We start from the raw sequence: 18,480 nt of genomic DNA, 5'->3' as shown, positions 1-18,480 counted from the left end.
GGCAGAAGTTCAATCCCTTAGAGAGTAAAGATAATTCATTTCATGTTAGAGGGAGTTCTGATAGGTTGATGTTGTTGAGGTGTCATTTGGTGTCTGTGTTATGTGTCCTGGTGTCGTGATTTGTACCAGAAAGGTCAATCTGTTGGTTGTGGAGTTGCTGAAATTGGTTCAGCTGTGTGTGTGTGTGTGTGTGTTGGATGGCTGTCATTTGTTTTTTGGGGGAGGGCAGGGGATGTTATAATTGTTTTAGGTTTTCTACAGTATCTCTAGTTAGGCTTCATGATTTTTTTTAGGAATATAAGAATGACCATACTGGATCAGACCAAGTCCATCTAGCTCAGTTGTGATGGGTTGGATTACATTGATCCCCTGGGAGCTGCCACCTGATGTGCCAAGGCTACTTCTGCCCCTGCTTTCCCTGCCAGCTTAGGACTCCAGCACCCTGTCTGTTTGAGCCAGACCCGCTAACCTGCTGCAAACCCAGACCCAGGTCTGAACCACGTCCCCTAACAGCTGTAGGCTTAACTGAAAGTAGCTTACAGAAGTGTTCCTGTCTTTAACAGATGCCCAACTCCCAATGAGGTCCATGGTGCGCACCCTAAATAAATCCATTTTACCCTGTATAAAGCTTATACAGGGTAAACTCATAAATTGCTTGCTCTCTATAACACTGACAGACAGATATGCACAGCTGTTTGTCGTGTGTCCTCCCCCCCCCCCAGTATTAGTACATACTCTGGGTTAATTAATAAGTAAAAAGTGATTTTATTAAATACAGAAAGTAGGATTTAAGTGATTCCAAGTAGTAACAGACAGAACAAAGTGAATTACCAAGCAAAATAAAATAAAACATACAAGTCTAAGTCTAGTACAGCAGTAAAACTGAAGATAAAATCTTCACCCTTAGAGATGTTTCAATAAGTTTCTTTCACAGACTGGACACCTTCCTAGTCTGGACACAATCCTTTCCCCCTGGTACAGCCCTTGTTCCAGCTAAGGTGGTAGATAGGGGATTCCTCATGATGGCTGCCTCACTTTGTTCTGTTCCAGCCACTTTTGCATTAGGCATGAATCCTTTGTCCCTCTCTGGGTTCCCACCCGCGCCTTCTCAATGGAAAAGCACCAGGTTAAAGATTGATTCCAGTTCAGGTGACATGATCACATGTCACTGTAAGACTTTATTACCCACTTGCCAGCACCAATGTGTACAGGAAGACTTACAAGTGAAACAGAGCCATCTGCAGACAATTGTCCTGGTTAATGGGAGCCATCAAGAGTCCAAATCACCATTAATGGCCCACACTTTGCATAATTACAATAGGCCCTCAGAGTTATATTTTATATTTCTAGTTTCAGATACAAGAGTGATACATTTATACAAATAGGATGACCACACTCAGTAGATTACAAGCTTTGTAATGATACCTTACAAGACACCTTTTGCATGAAACATATTCCAGTTACATTATATTCACACTCATTAGCATATTTTTATAAAATCATATAGTGAGCGTCACACCAGTATCCTATCTTCCAACAGTGGTTGGTGCAAAATGCTTCAAACAGAGTAAACAGAACAGGTCAATTTATCAAGTCATCCATCCCCTGTCATCCAGTCCCAGATTCTCGCAGTCAAAGGTTTAGTGTAGCGGTCCCCAAACTTTTTACTTCACGCCGCCCCTGCAACTCCTAGTGCCGGGCGTGGGGCTGTGGCTCCGTGAGGTAGGGATGCATACAAGGGTACGGGGGCCGAGGCTGGGGCCATAGCTAGGGGTGGGCACAGAGCCCTGGACGCAGGGCCAGGAGTCCAAGTGAGTGGAGCCCCAGCTGTGCCCCCCCTCAGCATTCCTTGGTGCCCCCTGCGGTGGTGCGCACCATGGATTGGGGACCTCATTTAGGGACACCCAGAGCCACTGATTGACCTATTTTCCATGAATGTACTTAATTCTTTTTTAAATCCAGTTATACTTTTGGCCTCCACTACATCACCTGACGATGAGTTGACTGCATTATGTGGAGAAGTACTTCCTTATGTTTTTGTTTTAAACCCGCTGCTTATTAATTTCATTGGGTGACCCCAGGTTCTTGTGTGATGTGAAGGAGTAAATAACACTTCCTTATTAACCTTCTCTACAGCATTCATGATTTTATAGACCTCTATCATATCCTCCCTCAGCAGTCTCTTTTTCTGAGAAGTCCCTGTCTTTTTAATCTCTCATATGGAATTTGTTCATACCCTTAATCATTTTTGTTGTCCCTTCTCTGTACTTTTTGCAATTCTATTTTTTTTTTTTTTTGAGATGAGGTGACCAGAAATACTTGCAGAATTCAAGGTGCTGGTGAGCCATGGATTTATATAGTAGTATTATATTTTTTTTCTATCTTCTTATTTATCCCTTTCCTACTGGTTCCTAGCATTTTGTTAGCTTTTTTGACTGCTGCTATACATTGAGTAGATGTTTTCAGAGAACTATTCACAAAGACTCCAAGATTTCTTTTTTGAATGGTAACAACTAATTTGTAATTTGTTTGTCCAAGGCTTTCTGAAAGTCCAAATACGTTGGATAACCTTTGTCCTCATGTTTGCTGGCACCTTCAAATAATTCTAATAGATTGGTGAGGCATGATTTCCCTTTACCAAAGCCATGTTGACTTTTCACCAACATATGTTGATCTGTGTGTCTGATAATACTGTTCTTTACTGTAGTTTCAGCCAATTTGCCTGATACTGCAATTAGGCTTGCCAGCCTGTAATTTCCAGGAATCACCTCTGGAGCCCATTTTATAAATTGGCACCATGTTGGCTATCTGCCAGTCATCTGATACAGAGGCTAAATACCATAGTTAGTAGTTCTGCAACTTCATATCTGAGTTCCGTTAGAACTCTTGAGTGAATACCATCTAGTCCTGGTGACTTATTACTGTTCAATTTATCAGTTTGTTCCAAATCTCCCTCACATCCTCTGCCGTGAAGACTGATGCAAAAAATTCATTTAGCTTCTCCATAAAGGCCTTGTCTTCCTTGAGTGCTCATTTAGCACCTCTGTGGGCCAGTGGCCGCTCTGACTGTTGGGTAGGATTCCTGTTTCTGATGTACTTCATTTTGCTGTTAGTTTTTGTCTTTTGCTAGTTGCTCTTCAAATTCTTTTTTGGCCTGCCTTATTATACTTGACTTGCCAGAGTTTATGCTCCTTTCTGTTTTCTTCCATAGGATTTGACTTCCAGTTTTTAGGATGTCTTTGTATCTCTAACCACCTCTTTTGCTCTGTTGTTTAGCCATAGTGACATTTTTATTGTCCTTTTACTGTATTTTTTATTTTATTTGAGGTATACATATAGTTCGAAACTCTCTTATGGTGGTTTTAAAAAGTTTCCCTGATTCTTGCAGGCATTTCACTCTTGTGACTGTTCCTTTTAATTTCTGTTTAACTAGCTTCCTCCCTTTTTTTTTTTTTTTTTTTTTGGTAGTTCCCCTTTTTGAAGTTAAATGCTGCTGTGCTGGATTTCTTTGGTATTTTCCCCTCTACAAGAATGCTACGTTTAATTGCATCATAGTCGCTATTACTGAGAGGTTCAGTTATATTCACCTGTTCGACCAGAACCTGTGCACCACTTAGGACTAAATCAAAAATTCCCCTGCCTCTTGTGAGTTCCAGGACTAGTTGCTCCAAGATGCAGACATTAATGGTGTCTAGAAATTTTATCTCTGCATCCCATTCTGAGGAGGTATATTCCTAGTCAATATAGGGGTAGTTGAAATCCCCCATTATTATTGGATTTTCTGTTTTTGTAGGCTCTCTAGTCTCCCTGAGCATTTCACAAATCACCATCACCATGCTGGTCAGGTGGTCGGTATTGTACTCCTACTGCTTAACTCTTATTTTTCAACTATGAAATTTCTGTCCATAAAGATTCTGTGGTACTGTTTGATTCATTTGAGATTTTTACTATATTTAACTCTGTGCTTTCTTTCACATATAGCGCCTCTCCTCCACAGGTGTCACCTGCTCTGTTATTCCTATATATTTTCTTCCATTGTGTTGGATCATGTGGTAATTTCTTGTTTGAGGTGGTACCTTCTGGAATGTGTGAGGTGCTGGAGGTGGTTCCTCAGTTTTTCTGCAGACCTTCTAACTAGCTCTTCAACATATTTGGAGTTGTATGTGGTGGTCAGAGGGTTATAGATGGTGATCCCTCTGGGGATGATGTTTTATTTCTTGCATTTGCTCAGGAAGTAGATGTCACTGTTGAGTTTGACTTTCTTCTTCCTGTTATGGAGTTTCCATTTTAAACAGCAAAATTAAAAGTCTTCCATTCTTATTGTAACTGTGGTCCCAGGACATGAGACAGACAAGGTGAGTGAGGTAAGATTTTATAGCAGTCAGTATATATTAGAAGAAGCTGTTCATGAGTAAATAAGAAGATAAAGTTTTGGTACTGTCATTTGATTTATCTGTCTTGCAGACACAGTGATAATGAAAAACAAAAATACACTTTTAGAGAGGATAGCACCTAAATCAAATACTTCTACACTGTCGGAATTCTCGTTTAGTTAGGTTTAAGGGTTTTTTTTTCTTTTCTCTTATTTCAGGTGTATGCTGAAAAGTTCTCATTTCATTCTTTTGAATTTTGCTTTATTTTGCTAGCTTTCATTTTATTAGATTATAAACTCTTTGGGACAAGGACCTTGTTTTACTATGTACAGAGACTAGCTCAGCGAGGCCCCAATGCTGACTGGAGCTTCTGGTGGTACTGAAATATAAATAGTCTTTGGCATTGATGCTCCAAAAGCTGGTAATAAAACATGTTTGGTATTACCTGGTTGTATTTTATTTAATGTCTTTGTAGAGTCCTTTCCAAATTAAGATTATATTATTACTGGTGCTCCTTTTTGATTAAATTGCTGTCTTCTTCATCTCTCTTTTCTCCATGTGCTGTCAATGTACATTACTGCACTTGAAGCTAATTATGTGTTTGAAAATAAAATAATTAGCATAATCGTGTATTCAGCTCAGTATATTTAGACATGAATTATATTGAAACTACTTATGTATCAGTGTTTCTTTTTTTGGAAAGGTTTTCCTGTTGGAAGATCTCTCTCAATTCTTTCATTTTATTTGTTTTCTTTTACTGTTAGAGCATCTGTCTGTCTAGTGAAAAGACTTGACTGTGGTCTTCTCTCCATAGCTTACCCTTTGGTTTGGCTACAAGGGTTTACTAGTTGAGTGATTTCTCCCTCCTCCCCACCAGCTGAGTGCTTATGTCACAGATCGTGCAGGTCTTACTGGGATTGAACTACATTTCCTTGTGAGAGAACTTCAGATGTGAAAGGATTGACACACTCAGTTACAGACCTTCCTTAGGGTGGAGACCAACAAGCCAGACCCTCTCTCCCATGCAATGATAGAGTAGGCTTCCATCTGCCCTAGAGCACCTTAAAGTGGAAGTAGAGTTTTTTGATACCATGACCAATGCCAGGTCAAGCAAATCAAAGACTCTCTGGGGCATCTTCAGCACCACGGAAGCTGTGTTTAGGAGGATGGAGGTTTCATGGCAGCTGCACAGAAAAGAAGGTCAACAAAGGATGGTTACTGGCAGTGGGAGGAGTGGGCAAACTCTTTGTTACCCTTTGTTTCTAGAACATTGGAGTAGATGATGCACTTTCCTGTAATGGCCAAGAAGTTCTTGCTTTTTCACCACACTTTATTTTCTTAAATGCCAATCTAACAGCTTTCCTGAAATGTAAGTAAAATGTACATACGGTTTTGATTTTTTTCATGTGTCTACAGATTGAGAGGGTCATGTGAGTCAACGAACTGAGAATGGGACAGTGTAACTATTAAAACTGTTTAATTTGACGGATCACCAAGAAAAACGCCAGTGGTCATTGACACTACAAGAAGCTACAGACTAGGGACCGAATGGCTAGGCAGCAGTTCTGCAGAAAAGGACCTAGGGGTGACAGTGGACGAGAAGCTGGATATGAGTCAGCAGTGTGCCCTTGTTGCCAAGAAGGCCAATGGCATTTTGGGATGTATAAGTAGGGGCATAGCGAGCAGATCGAGGGACGTGATCGTTCCCCTCTATTCGACATTGGTGAGGCCTCATCTGGAGTATTGTGTCCAGTTTTGGGCCCCACACTTCAAGAAGGATGTGGATAAATTGGAGAGAGTCCAGCGAAGGGCAACAAAAATGATTAGGGGACTGGAACACATGAGTTATGAGGAGAGGCTGAGGGAGCTGGGATTGTTTAGCCTGCAGAAGAGAAGAATGAGGGGGGATTTGATAGCTGCTTTCAACTACCTGAAAGGGGGTTCCAAAGAGGATGGCTCTAGACTGTTCTCAATGGTAGCAGATGACAGAACGAGGAGTAATGGTCTCAAGTTGCAGTGGGGGAGGTTTAGATTGGATATTAGGAAAAACTTTTTCACTAAGAGGGTGGTGAAACACTGGAATGCGTTACCTAGGGAGGTGGTAGAATCTCCTTCCTTAGAGGTTTTTAAGGTCAGGCTTGACAAAGCCCTGGCTGGGATGATTTAACTGGGAATTGGTCCTGCTTTGAGCAGGGGGTTGGACTAGATGACCTTCTGGGGTCCCTTCCAACCCTGATATTCTATGATTCTATGATAAGCACTTACTTTTGAAACACTTTTTTTTTTTTTTGCTATTGCGAAATATTGCTGAAAACATGTTTTGAATAATATGGGCATAGGAGACTAACAATGGGAACATGGGACAGGTAGACCAGTACACTAGTTACATGGAGGGTGTGTGTGAAAGGAATATTACTTAGCAATGAAATAACGCTGTGCATTTTCTCTTTTCTGACAGAGTAACTTCTTACAGAACTTTTTGTCTCTGTCATTGCCAAAAGGAGGAAATAAAGGCCCTAGTACACTGGCTAGCCACTGGCTAAAGCTGCTACTGAATATATCCTTTGGAGAGGATGGACAGCAGATGATTATGAAGCTAAATGGTGGTTTAGACCAGCTGGTGGAGATGAGCAAATACAAACACAAGAGTAGTCACCATATAGTCCTTCTTATTCTGCACAACATCTGCTTTAGTCCAACTAACAAGCCCAAGATACTTGCGAATGGTATATATCCCAATGATATCTAAACTCTCGTCTAGATTTTGCACTACTATATTTTATTGTAATTTGGGGTGCTGACAGAAAATCCAATATATTGTTTACAAAAGCATTTTTTATTCAGTGAATGCTCAGTCTTCTAACAAAAATTTGGGAAATTATAGACATTAAAAACTGGAAGAAATATGTTCAAGAAGACTATAGGAAACATACCAGACAGCTAAAATTATTTGTATTTGTTCTTAGAGTGCTGGTCCCAAGGGTGCTCCATGCACCCCGGGACCAGAAATCCTTCAATAGCCACGTCCAGTGGTTCATACCTGTGCCCTTCACCTCGTGCTTTCACTTGAGGGCATAGGGGCTGGCACAGGTCGACCTGACTCTCTCTCCATTTCTTTTTCTACCGCTCCTGGTCTGGGACAGAAACCTAAAGTCTATAGTCTTTAGTTTGCTCTAAGTTCTAACCTGTGAATACTGTAAATAGTTTAATTATTTTAAAAGTTTTAGCATTTAATTTGTTAGTAGTTTTAGCAGGAAGCAAGGGAATTTGTTCCCCTCCGCCCCAACCACAGTTATTCCTCCAGTGCTTGGGACGCTAATGCCCACGGTCCTTGCTTTGTCTCACCACTGGTCTTCCCAGTAAGCAACCCCCACAAGAGCTGCCTGTACTGGCTGGGGGAATCACAAACCCCATCAAAGTGTGAGATCTGCTGTTCCTTCTCCTCTTGCACTAGGCAGTCTTGGGAGTTTAGACTTTGACAGCACCTGATGGAGCTCTCCATGAGACCTTGACTGGATCCGGGACCCTCCTGCATTCTGCCTCACCGTCTGGTGCCTCTGGCCTGGCACCAGCACAACCCTTAGCAGGTCCTGAGACTACATGAATCAGAATCACAAAGAGGGTAAGGAGATATACCCTCATAAGAAGTCAGACAAAATCAGCTCAGCAGTCCTGGAAGAAGAGAGCTGCTTCTTCCTTTTCCTTTGGGTCCAGGTGTGACTCCATGCCCTGGAATGGGTATACCGGAGTTCACAAGGAATGCAGGCCTCTCCCTGCCACTGCAGGTCCATGCTGGGGGAGGGGCACCTCTTCCTGCCGCAACTCTGAGCCCCTGTGTAGGGCTTAATAGGCAGCTGCGCAGCCTAACAACTTAGAGGGAACTTAGGTTGGCACCTGGTCTGCCAGCATCTCAGACCCCTCTAGAGCATCCAGAGGAACAGTTATAGCCAGAGAAGCGCATATCACTGGATCCACCAACAGCTTCTTCATATTCTCTGGGTGAGACAGTGATGCTGGTCTCCCGCTGTTCTCCAGATGACGAAAGGCAGTACCAGGAATTTACACACAAAGCACTTGGACGTTCTCATGTTGACTGCTACCTCCAAAGTGGCACTCCCCATGAATGAAGCTATTTTGGACCTGGTGTATCCTCTGAGAGTACTGAACAAGATCAAACAAATCATCGTCATTCTGGTTAAACCACCTTGGCTGAGGCAGGTCTAATACTCTTACCTGATTCGTCTCATTTCCAGTTCGGCCTTTCTCATCTGCTGTCTTGGGATTCTGGTCCGACACTCTGTCCTGACGTGACCATCATCCAACTCAGAGCTTGGCTCCTCAATGGTTCTCAGGGAGGTTCCATATTCGACAGAGGTACAACAGGTCCTATTTAATAGAAGAAAGGTCTCTTCTAGAAATACTTGCCTTCAAAAATGGAAGAAATTTCACCATTGGTGTACCAAGCAACAATGTTCACCAGTTTATTCTTCCCACTCCACTGTTCCTGATTGTGTTGGATTTAAAGAAATCGGGTCTTTCCATGAGTTCTGTCAGAGTTCATTTGGTGGCTATTACAGCTTTTCATTCCCCTGTGCAGGAATTCTCAGTCTTTTTCAACCCATAATAGTAGGATTCATCAAAGGGTTGGTTACCCTTATTCCACAAATCAGAGAACCTATTCCTGTATGGGATTTGAGCTTGGTCTTTAATAGTCTTATTAAACCTTCTTTTGAACTGCTAGCTAAGTGTTCTCTGGTGCACTTATCTATGAAAATGGCATTCTTAGGGGCCATTACTTCTGTTCACGGAGTTGGGGGACTGAGAGCATTAATGGCTGATCCCTCACCACCACTACCATGCTTTACTGTTTTCTTCAAGCGTAAGGAATCGTTACACCCACATCCCAAGTTCATACCTAGAATACCCTCCAGTTTTCACATTAACCAAGTTATCCACCTTCCTGTGTTTCCTCCCCACCCACCCCCAAAGCTACAGGAGATTAGAGAGAAAACTGCCCTCCATACCTGGGACATTAGAAGGATTTTAGCCTTTCATTTGGACAGAACCAAACCATTTATAAAGTCTTCTGGACTTTTTATCTCAGTTACGGACAGATCTAAATGATCCACAGTCTCCATCCAAAGACTTTCAAAGTGGGTTTTCAGTTGTATTCTTGCTTGTTACAAGGCTGCTAATATTCAGCCCCCCTTGGTGAATAATAGCTCATTCTACAAGATCCCAAACTACCTCCATGGCAATATTAAAAAATGAAACAATTGATGTAATTTGCAGTGCGGCAACCTGGGCATCAGTGCACACTTTTCTCAAACTCTTTTTCCCCTGGTATGCTCCTCTATGTCAGGTGCTGCCGTTGGAATAGCAGTATTAGATCCAGCTCTGAATCCCCCCCGCCCCCTTCAGGGGATGGTTCCCAGTAGTAGCCTGAAGTGGAGCACACTTAGGGACAATACTCTGAGAAGGAGAGGTTATTCACCTTGTGCAGTAACTGGAGTTCCTTGAGATGTGTCCTCCTATCACTAGGATGCTCCACTATCCACCCTCCTTCCCCTTTGCTTCAGAGTTTTGTCTTGCGGGACTTTGTGGTAGAGAAGGAGTTGAGGGCGGTTTACCCACATAGTTCTCTATATCCTTGTTACGGGACACGATGCTGTCTGGAGCCCATGCACAGGTCAAACAGGCACTGAAATCAAAAATATCTGATCAAAGGCACATGGGGTGCATGTGCACCTGAAGTGAAGCACCCACACATCTCAACACACATCTTGAAGAATTCCAGTTACTGCACAGAGAGAGTATCCTCCCCTTATCCTGGATTATCTTCTCCCCATAGTCATCGGGCCTGTCCATCAGCTCATTGAGGGTACCTTTAGCAGTTATTAATGCCTTTCATCGTCTGATAGAGAGCTGCTCAATTTTCACCCAGTTCACAACTGTAAGGTACTTAAAAGGCATTGTCAGAATGTTCCTGTCAGTATCAAGACCTACTCCTGTTTGAGATCTAAACCTTGTGCTATCGGTTTTTATTAACCCATCATTTGAATCTTTGGCCTCCTGCTCCCTCTTACACTTAACAATGAAGAGGGTCTTCCTGACAGCCATCACCACAGCCAGGAGGGTGTGAGCGCTCAGAGCCTTTACGGCAGACCCATCTTATATGATCTCTCATAAAGGGAAAGTATCCTCAGATTGCATCCCAAGTTTATCCCCAAAGATCCTTTTGACTTTCACTTGAAGAAGATGATTCAGCTACCTCTATTTTACCTGAAACTTCTCAACACTAGGGAAGACTGAAAACTCCATTCCCTAGATGTACACACAGCTCTGGTGTTCTGTCTAGGCAGATCTTGAGAAGATCTCTGAGTTTATTCATCTGCATTATTGAGCAATGAATGGAGAGGCAATATCTTCCCAAAGGACCTCAAGATGGATTTCCAGTGGCATCATCCTCTGCTATCAGCTTGCAGAAGCCCTTCCTCCTCAGTCAAGTCTCATTCTACCAGAGCTCAAGCCTCTCCAGGAGAACTGTAGGGTGGCAACTAGGGGCTCCATTCACACACTTATTAGACTGTATGCTCTGATTCAAACCTTGGCTTCCTTTGGTTCTGCAAGCCTGAAAAGTATTGTGCAGAACACTTCCTTGCACCTACCTTGTCAATAAGCACTGCTTGGGAGTCACCCATAGTGAATACCCATAGGCACCAGCTGAGACAGTTACCTTATAGTAACTGGAGTTCTTCATGATGAGTGGTCCTTGTAGGTATTCATGACCCATCCTCCTTCCCCTCTGCTCAGCTCAGGTGATTCATGGTAGAGTAGGAACTGGAGAGAGGGCGACGGTCTGTGCCACCCCTCATGCCCTCATTTGAAAGCATGAGGAGTTGAATGGTGAACGTGTGGAACAACAGACACTGCTTTCCAATAACTTCTGGTCCCAATTGCACAGAGTGCATGTGCATCCATAGTGAATGCCCACAGAGACCATGCATCTGAAAGAATTTCAGTTCCTATAAAGTAAGTACATTCCCTTTATTCTGAGATCTTGCTATTTTGAAATTACAATAATATAACTTGAATGGGAAGGTTTTGACTAGGCACTTGAATGGGAGACCATGCCTTTTTTAAAAGGAAGTGAGGAGGAGTCCTGTGCATCAAACACTTAGCTTTTACATAATCTGGCTTAGAAATACAATTTAAAAAAAGGTTTCAGAGTAACAGCCGTGTTAGTCTGTATTCGCAAAAAGAAAAGGAGGACTTGTGGCACCTTAGAGACTAACCAATTTATTAGAGCATAAGCTTTCGTGAGCTACAGCTCACTTCCTCAGATGCATATCGTGGAAACTGCAGCAGGCTTTATATATACACAGAGAATATGAAACAATACCTATTCCCACCCCACTGTCCTGCTGGTAATAGCTTATCTAAAGTGATTTCCAGCACAAATCCAGGTTTTCTCACCCTCCACCCCCCCACACAAATTCACTCTCCTGCTGGTGATAGCCCATCCAAAGTGATAACTCTTTACACAATGTGCATGACAATCAAGCTGGGCTATTTCCTGCATAAATCCAGGTTCTCACATCCCCCCCACCCCCATACACACACAAACTCACTCTCCTGCTGGTAATAGCTCATCCAAACTGACCACTCTTCAAGTTAAAATCCAAGTTAAACCAGAACATCTGGGGGGGGGTAGGAAAAAACAAGAGGAAACAGGCTACCTTGCATAATGACTTAGCCAATTGGCCCCCCCCAGATGTTCTGGTTTAACTTGGATTTTAACTTGAAGAGTGGTCAGTTTGGATGAGCTATTACCAGCAGGAGAGTGAGTTTGTGTGTGTATGGGGGTGGGGGGGATGTGAGAACCTGGATTTATGCAGGAAATAGCCCAGCTTGATTGTCATGCACATTGTGTAAAGAGTTATCACTTTGGATGGGCTATCACCAGCAGGAGAGTGAATTTGTGTGGGGGGGTGGAGGGTGAGAAAACCTGGATTTGTGCTGGAAATCACTTTAGATAAGCTATTACCAGCAGGACAGTGGGGTGGGAATAGGTATTGTTTCATATTCTCTGTGTATATATAAAGCCTGCTGCAGTTTCCACGATATGCATCTGAGGAAGTGAGCTGTAGCTCACGAAAGCTTATGCTCTAATAAATTGGTTAGTCTCTAAGGTGCCACAAGTCCTCCTTTTCTTTTTAATTTAAAAAAAGAATCTTATGAGTTAGTTATAAGAGCTGTCTTTCAGTTGGACAAAACTTAGACTGTGCATATTCCCTATACCCCTCAGAAATCTGTGCCTCTTATGTCAAGTCATGCCACTTTTCTCCAGATATACTGATCCACTCCTATACTATAGGGATGAATATAGCATAAATGCTTACTGCAGGGAAATAGAAAGAGTTCTCTTTGGTAGTTTGTAGAGGCCAGGACTACTTAGAAAGGATGTTCCACTCTTCTGTAATGAAGTTCCCAGTAGCTTCCAACTGAAGCTGTTCTCAAATTTTTCCAGATCATTGTTGAGTGTCTTTGATAAATAATCATTACTCAACTCCATAGTCTACCCAATGCATTTGTATTGTGGAGTGAGCAGTCAGATGTGCTGAACAGATAGACCAGATGACTTTCATTCTACTGAAAGCCCAGAGGTAAACTTTGGAGATGAGAGAATCTGAGAAGGATAAGGCAAAAAATGTGACAGTAGTGATATCAAGCAGGTGGCAACCACTGTAAAAATTGGCAGACTGTCTTAATTCTACCCCATTGTACTGGTAATGATACTGGTACTGTATATATAATATTGTATATATGCCTATCAGGTGTTCTTAAAACAGCTTAATATGTAGTATCTCTTATGTGGTTCAATATTTATGTGCAACAGTCAGCTATGCACATTGTAGTGGCTATAATTTAAAATGTCCATTCTTTTATGGCTTAATCTTAATTTTTAGTATAGACTATATTTTGCTTCTTATATTTATTAACATTATTTTATATTGCTTACAGGTATGCTAGGTACTTATTCATATTAAACTATCTGATTATATGAACTTTGCACTTGTTGTGCCATAGCAATATTTATCCTAGAAATAGAGACAAATTGCCAGAATAAAAACATTTCATAGGTGGAAATCTGTCATAATGTGTTTTGCTAGTCTTTGTGTATGCCTTTGTTTTCTTCATTAGATAAAGCTATTGCAGTGCTGTCTGCCTGTTTAGAAAGTGACAGCCTCACTGCTCAGAGAATAGGAGCAGCTGCACTTTGGTCTTTGCTTCACAATTATCAGAAGGTTAGTATTTGAAAAGGCTTCCAATTTAAAAAAAAAAAAAATCAAAGCACTTAACCTGCAGTAATAACAGTTATATCCTTATAACATTTTTGCTATAATGTTGATCTACTACAAGTTAGATGTCCTGTAAAATGTATCCTTTATGTCCAGTTATAAAATTAGGCCTCGATTCTGCAACTTGTTAAGCCTGGGCAGACACCCATGCCTTGGCAGATCCCATTGGAATGAATGAAACAGATGCTGGGATCCACTTCCAAAGAACAAGTTGCAGGATTGGGGCCTTAATAAATAAATCAAAAACCTACTCACTGGAAGATTCACTTCCTTTAAAATTATTTGTAATTAAAACTAAGTCACTAGTTTTCCTTTCAGAGGAGATATACAAAGGAGAGTCAACTTATTTTTCACATGAACCTAAGTAACATGACCGTGTTCTTGTAAGTTATCATGTAGCTTCTGATATATGCTGATTACAATATGACATTTTTATTGCTTTAGAAGTCGCACAATATATGCCTTTTTGTACTGTGCTTTTTACCATGAAGTTTGCAAGAATGTCACTTGTGTTTGCCAATTTAATATTCCAAGCAGTACTTGCTGATACACCAAGCCATGGCTTGGGAAATGGGTTCCATCATTGCTGCAATTCATTGCTCTCCTGTTTATTTTTCACAAATGCCGTGTACAAGATGGTATAATCACTTGTTGCACTGTTAAATTCTTGAATGCTATATTCTGTTGGCTTGCTGCCAAAAAATAGCTGTGGTTTGAAGACAGCCTGATTTTAAAAGCATCAGCATGTGGTAATAAATGTAGTTATTGGATTATTCTTCTTTGTGCTACAGGCAAAAGTGACTTTGAAGAATCCATCAATAAAGAGAAGAGTAGATGAGGCTTATTCTTTAGTGAAGAAAAGTAAGTTATTGGAGAATTTAGTTTCCATCTCAAAGGAGTAACCGCCAATTCTGTAATTTTTCTGTGAAAAGAAATCATTAATACACTATATTGCTCTGCAGTACAACAAAAAGGAAGCATTTTGTTGTGCTGTAAGTTTTTTCTAAAATTTTGGGTTCTGTTGATCCTTTTAAATTCACCATGTACTTTGCTGTTCGGCATCTTTTTTCAAAATAATAATAAAAAAAGCTTCTGGTGCCAAATTGTAAATAAGATTTGTGAGGTGGTAATTGCTAAGGATTAGTCTGTGAGATACATTTGATTGTGATGGCAGCAAAACGATTTTGTAGCCAGACTTTCTCTGTGCTAAAACCTTGTATTTTGGTGATGACAACCACTGCCCAGTTAGAACTGACCTCACTTAACCTTGCTGAATTCTGCTGCACAGGGAAGACCCGAATACTGTTCTATCCTGACAGTACTGCTCTGTAAATTGGCTGGTTTTTACTTTGACTTTGGATGGCTTTTTAAAAGCATGTTGACTGTTCTAAGAAGTTGCAGTTAGCTATAATTTGGACAGCTTTTACATAATAGATAACTGTTCTTGCAAGCTGTCCAAAAAAGATTAAAAGCATGTCTAATTGGACATTTCTCTAAGCAGGACTGTAGAGTGGGGTTGTAGCTACAGTAGCTAATATGTAGGCTTGTTTGTTCTGCTCAGTCTCATTGGGGCCCTGCTCCTGCAAAGACTTATGTGCATGCTTATCTTTAAGCACCTGAGCACTCCTAGTGAGTTCAGTCAGTCTGTACATGCTCCTCAGTACACGCACACATCATTGCACAATTGGGGCTAAATTGCCATATTTGTTTACAAGACAGAGTGGCCAGCAAATGGCTCCTAAATTTAGACTATTTTTTGTTTTATTTTGGAGTAGACTAGCCCTGATTAGATGGATTTTTGCCAGCATATCTGATGACCGTCCTCTGTTAGAAAATACATTTTAAGTTCTATATAATGTACAGTGGTTTTCTTTCCACTCATTTGTGTGGTGTATTCTGTTTGTACTGTTCCAGCCTATTGGTTCAATAGGTTTAAAGTACTTGTGATTGGAAAGTCTTGTTTGCCTGGCAAAATCATTATACATTGTACGTCCATAGAGCTATATAAAAACAGCATATGTTGCTAGAGATATTATAATACCTCATTATTCTAATAACTCCTTGAATTACTGAATTTTTCACATTAGCAGGTAACTAATACAAGGATGGTGCATTATAAAGTTGATTATTTTTATTACCATAGCACCTATTAGCCCTAGATTGTACTACTTATTTTCACAGATTAGTTAAATTTTAATTATAACCCTTTGCAATTATACACAGTTGCCAGGAAAACTTACCTCAGGAAAATATATCTACTAGGCTGGCCTGGGAAGCTTTCATGATTTTACAAGGCTGACCAGGCTTCCAACTAGGGGAGCGAGTGGGAATGTACTGGTTGGGGCACCATAGAAATCCTTTCAGAGTGTTCGTGGCTCGACTTCTGAAGTGCATTACTAGCCTTGTTTTAGCTTTGTCCTTCCCCACTCTACCCTGTGCTCTGGAGAAGTTGTAGTAGAAGCACAGTCTCATTCATGCTGAGGCAACTGCCAAGGATACACTGGTTGGAGCCTGAGGAAAGGCTCGTTTGCCTTCCTTGTCCCAGTTGATTGGAAATTTCCAAGGGTATTGTATTAGTAAATGTTTTGTAATGTCTTTTGTGTAGAAACAAAGACAGCAATATGAAATGCCAGTACAGGATATTACTGTAAAATATTTGAGGGGAACGCGACTACCAATTTGTTGTGCAGATTATAAAATGTGTGCATTAGCAAGAGTCTCTTGAATCTGTGGGTTTGATGTAACCTTTGAAGTCCGAGTACGTGAAATATTGAAAGGTAACAGAAAAGCTCTGAAGTCTTGGTTTTTTTTTTTTTTTTCCTTTTTAGCTCTTTCGCAGCCAGAAGGAAACCAGCTAAAAGCCTATCACTTAAAATGTCTAGAGAATCTAGTGAGACTTCTCAATAGATAATGACTGTTGGTGAGTTCTCATTATTGAAGGTGGATTGCTTACTCCATGGAAGACTGGAATTTAAAGGAAAGACCTCTAATGCTGAGATTTGTGGAGGCATCGTGTCACAGAAAAAATTTACTACGTCTTTGGGAAAAATGATCACCTAACGCCAAAGAAATAACATAGAATATGGTTGAGACTGCATATACTGTATTCCCAATGGGAAATTGTGGTGATACTGCATCTGGGAAATGCAAAAGGAGAATGAGAACATGGGAGGGGGGAAGGAAATGGTATGGGAAATTAATAATTTTATTAAATTATGTGTTGAAACTATTACTGGAAAATATTAGTGGTTGGTTTGAGCCCATCTAAATAAAGTTTTTTTTATTAAAATAAATCTTGGTTGTGGATCATAATTTATAGATGAGTTTAAAACATGAAAAAGGAAGAAATAAAACTTCTCACTTAAAAAAGGGATATGTGAATTTTTACATCTGCTATGCTGAGATAACCTGGTATATCATAATGGCTAGGTGTCGAATAGCAAGAGTAAATCTTAATTCTTCTTCAAGTGCTTGCTCATATCAATTCCAGTTAGTTGTGTGTGTGCCACATGCACAGTCATGGGAAAGTTTTCCCCCTAGCAGCACCCATTGGGTCAGCTGTAGAGCCCTCTGGAGTGGCGCCTCCATGGCACTCAATGTATGACCTTGCCGACCCCAGCGCTGCCTCAGTCTCTTCTTGCTGCCCGTGACAGTTGTTGGAATTGCGGCTTGCTTTCGCAAGTTCTTCTGTAGTTCAGTGTATAACGTTTTCATAGTTTCATAGTTTATAGTTAAGGCTGCGATTTGGTCATGGAGGTCGCGGAAGTCACGGAATCTATGACTTCCGCAGACCTCTGAGACTTCAGCCCGCAGCTGCTGGGAACTGCAGGGTTCCCCCACCTCCCGCGGTGGCCTGGAGCTGCTACCACCGGCGGTGTGGGGGAATCCCCCGGCAGTTCCCCAGCTGCTGGGGCTGCGGACGGTGGGGGGTAATCCCCTGGCAGTTCCCTAGCCCCCACAGCTCCCTAGCCACAGCAAGCGGTAGGGGATCCCCCACAGCTCTCTAGGCGCCACAGGTGAAGGTCTCTCCCAGCCACAGGGCAGGGGTGCCAGCTCCCAGCCACAGGAGTGCAGGGTGCTGGACCCTCCTCCCTCCCTGTTTTGTCATAGACATTTTTAGTAAAAGTCAGGGACAAGTCACGGCTCCTGTGAATCTTTGTTAATTGCCCGTGACCTGTCTGTGACTTTTGCTAAAAATGTCCATGACAAAATCATAGCCTTACTTATAGTTATTTTGTTAGTATATAGGAGTGGAAGGTGGGGTTCTTCCCCACCCCAACTTTCCTGTTTCCCTTGGGATTCGGGGCATGCCTCAATCCCAAGGATTTAAGCCCTGCAAGTCTTGCCACAAGCCCATGCCAACAGGCGACCCCCACGATTCTTGCCTCAAGTATCTATGGGAGGCACACCAGACAGACTGGTGCAAGATTTGCAAAGGGTTCTGTCCCAGAACTCAGAAGGAGCGGGACTTTAGTTTAAAACAGCTCCTCATGGAGGCAGATCTGAAACCTCGGCATGGCAGAATCTGGCACCGAGTTCTTCTGTGCGGCGCGCTCTGGCCTCTGTAAAAGAAGCGGTGCCAAGGCAGGACTCTGGGCACAGAGATCCTCGGCACCGTCACTCCCCGGCACCAAAGCCGGTGTAGACTGCAAGGTACCAATCTCATTCTCCGGTGCCACAGAAGCAGCACTGGAAACAGGACAGGGACTGACCCCCTACACCAAGGTCTGCTGTCCTGGAAGCTG

General features: G+C 41.9%; 1 protein-coding gene across 10 annotated transcripts in view; it reads left to right on the top strand.

Annotated features, from left to right (window-relative positions):
- Positions 1-17,047, top strand: part of RTTN (rotatin) — a 145,381-nt gene extending 128,334 nt beyond the window's left edge. For 4 of the 10 annotated variants that reach the window (XM_073331720.1, XM_073331724.1, XM_073331728.1 and 1 more), the window contains 4 exons: positions 6,832-7,099; positions 13,578-13,681; positions 14,527-14,596; positions 16,564-17,047. In XM_073331720.1, the coding sequence (XP_073187821.1) occupies positions 6,832-7,099; positions 13,578-13,681; positions 14,527-14,596; positions 16,564-16,646 (525 nt within the window). In that variant the 3' untranslated portion in view covers positions 16,647-17,047. Of the gene's footprint in view, positions 1-6,831; positions 7,100-13,577; positions 13,682-14,526; positions 14,597-16,563 lie in introns of those variants that run through there. The other 6 variants (XM_073331722.1, XM_073331723.1, XM_073331721.1 and 3 more) reach the window with 3 other exon arrangements.
- The last annotated feature ends 1,433 nt before the right edge of the window (positions 17,048-18,480 follow it).

The sequence above is a fragment of the Lepidochelys kempii genome, chromosome 2 (genome assembly GCF_965140265.1).
Source record: "Lepidochelys kempii isolate rLepKem1 chromosome 2, rLepKem1.hap2, whole genome shotgun sequence".
Lineage (NCBI taxonomy): Eukaryota > Metazoa > Chordata > Testudines > Cheloniidae > Lepidochelys > Lepidochelys kempii.
This window is presented reverse-complemented; position numbering and strand designations above follow the sequence as displayed.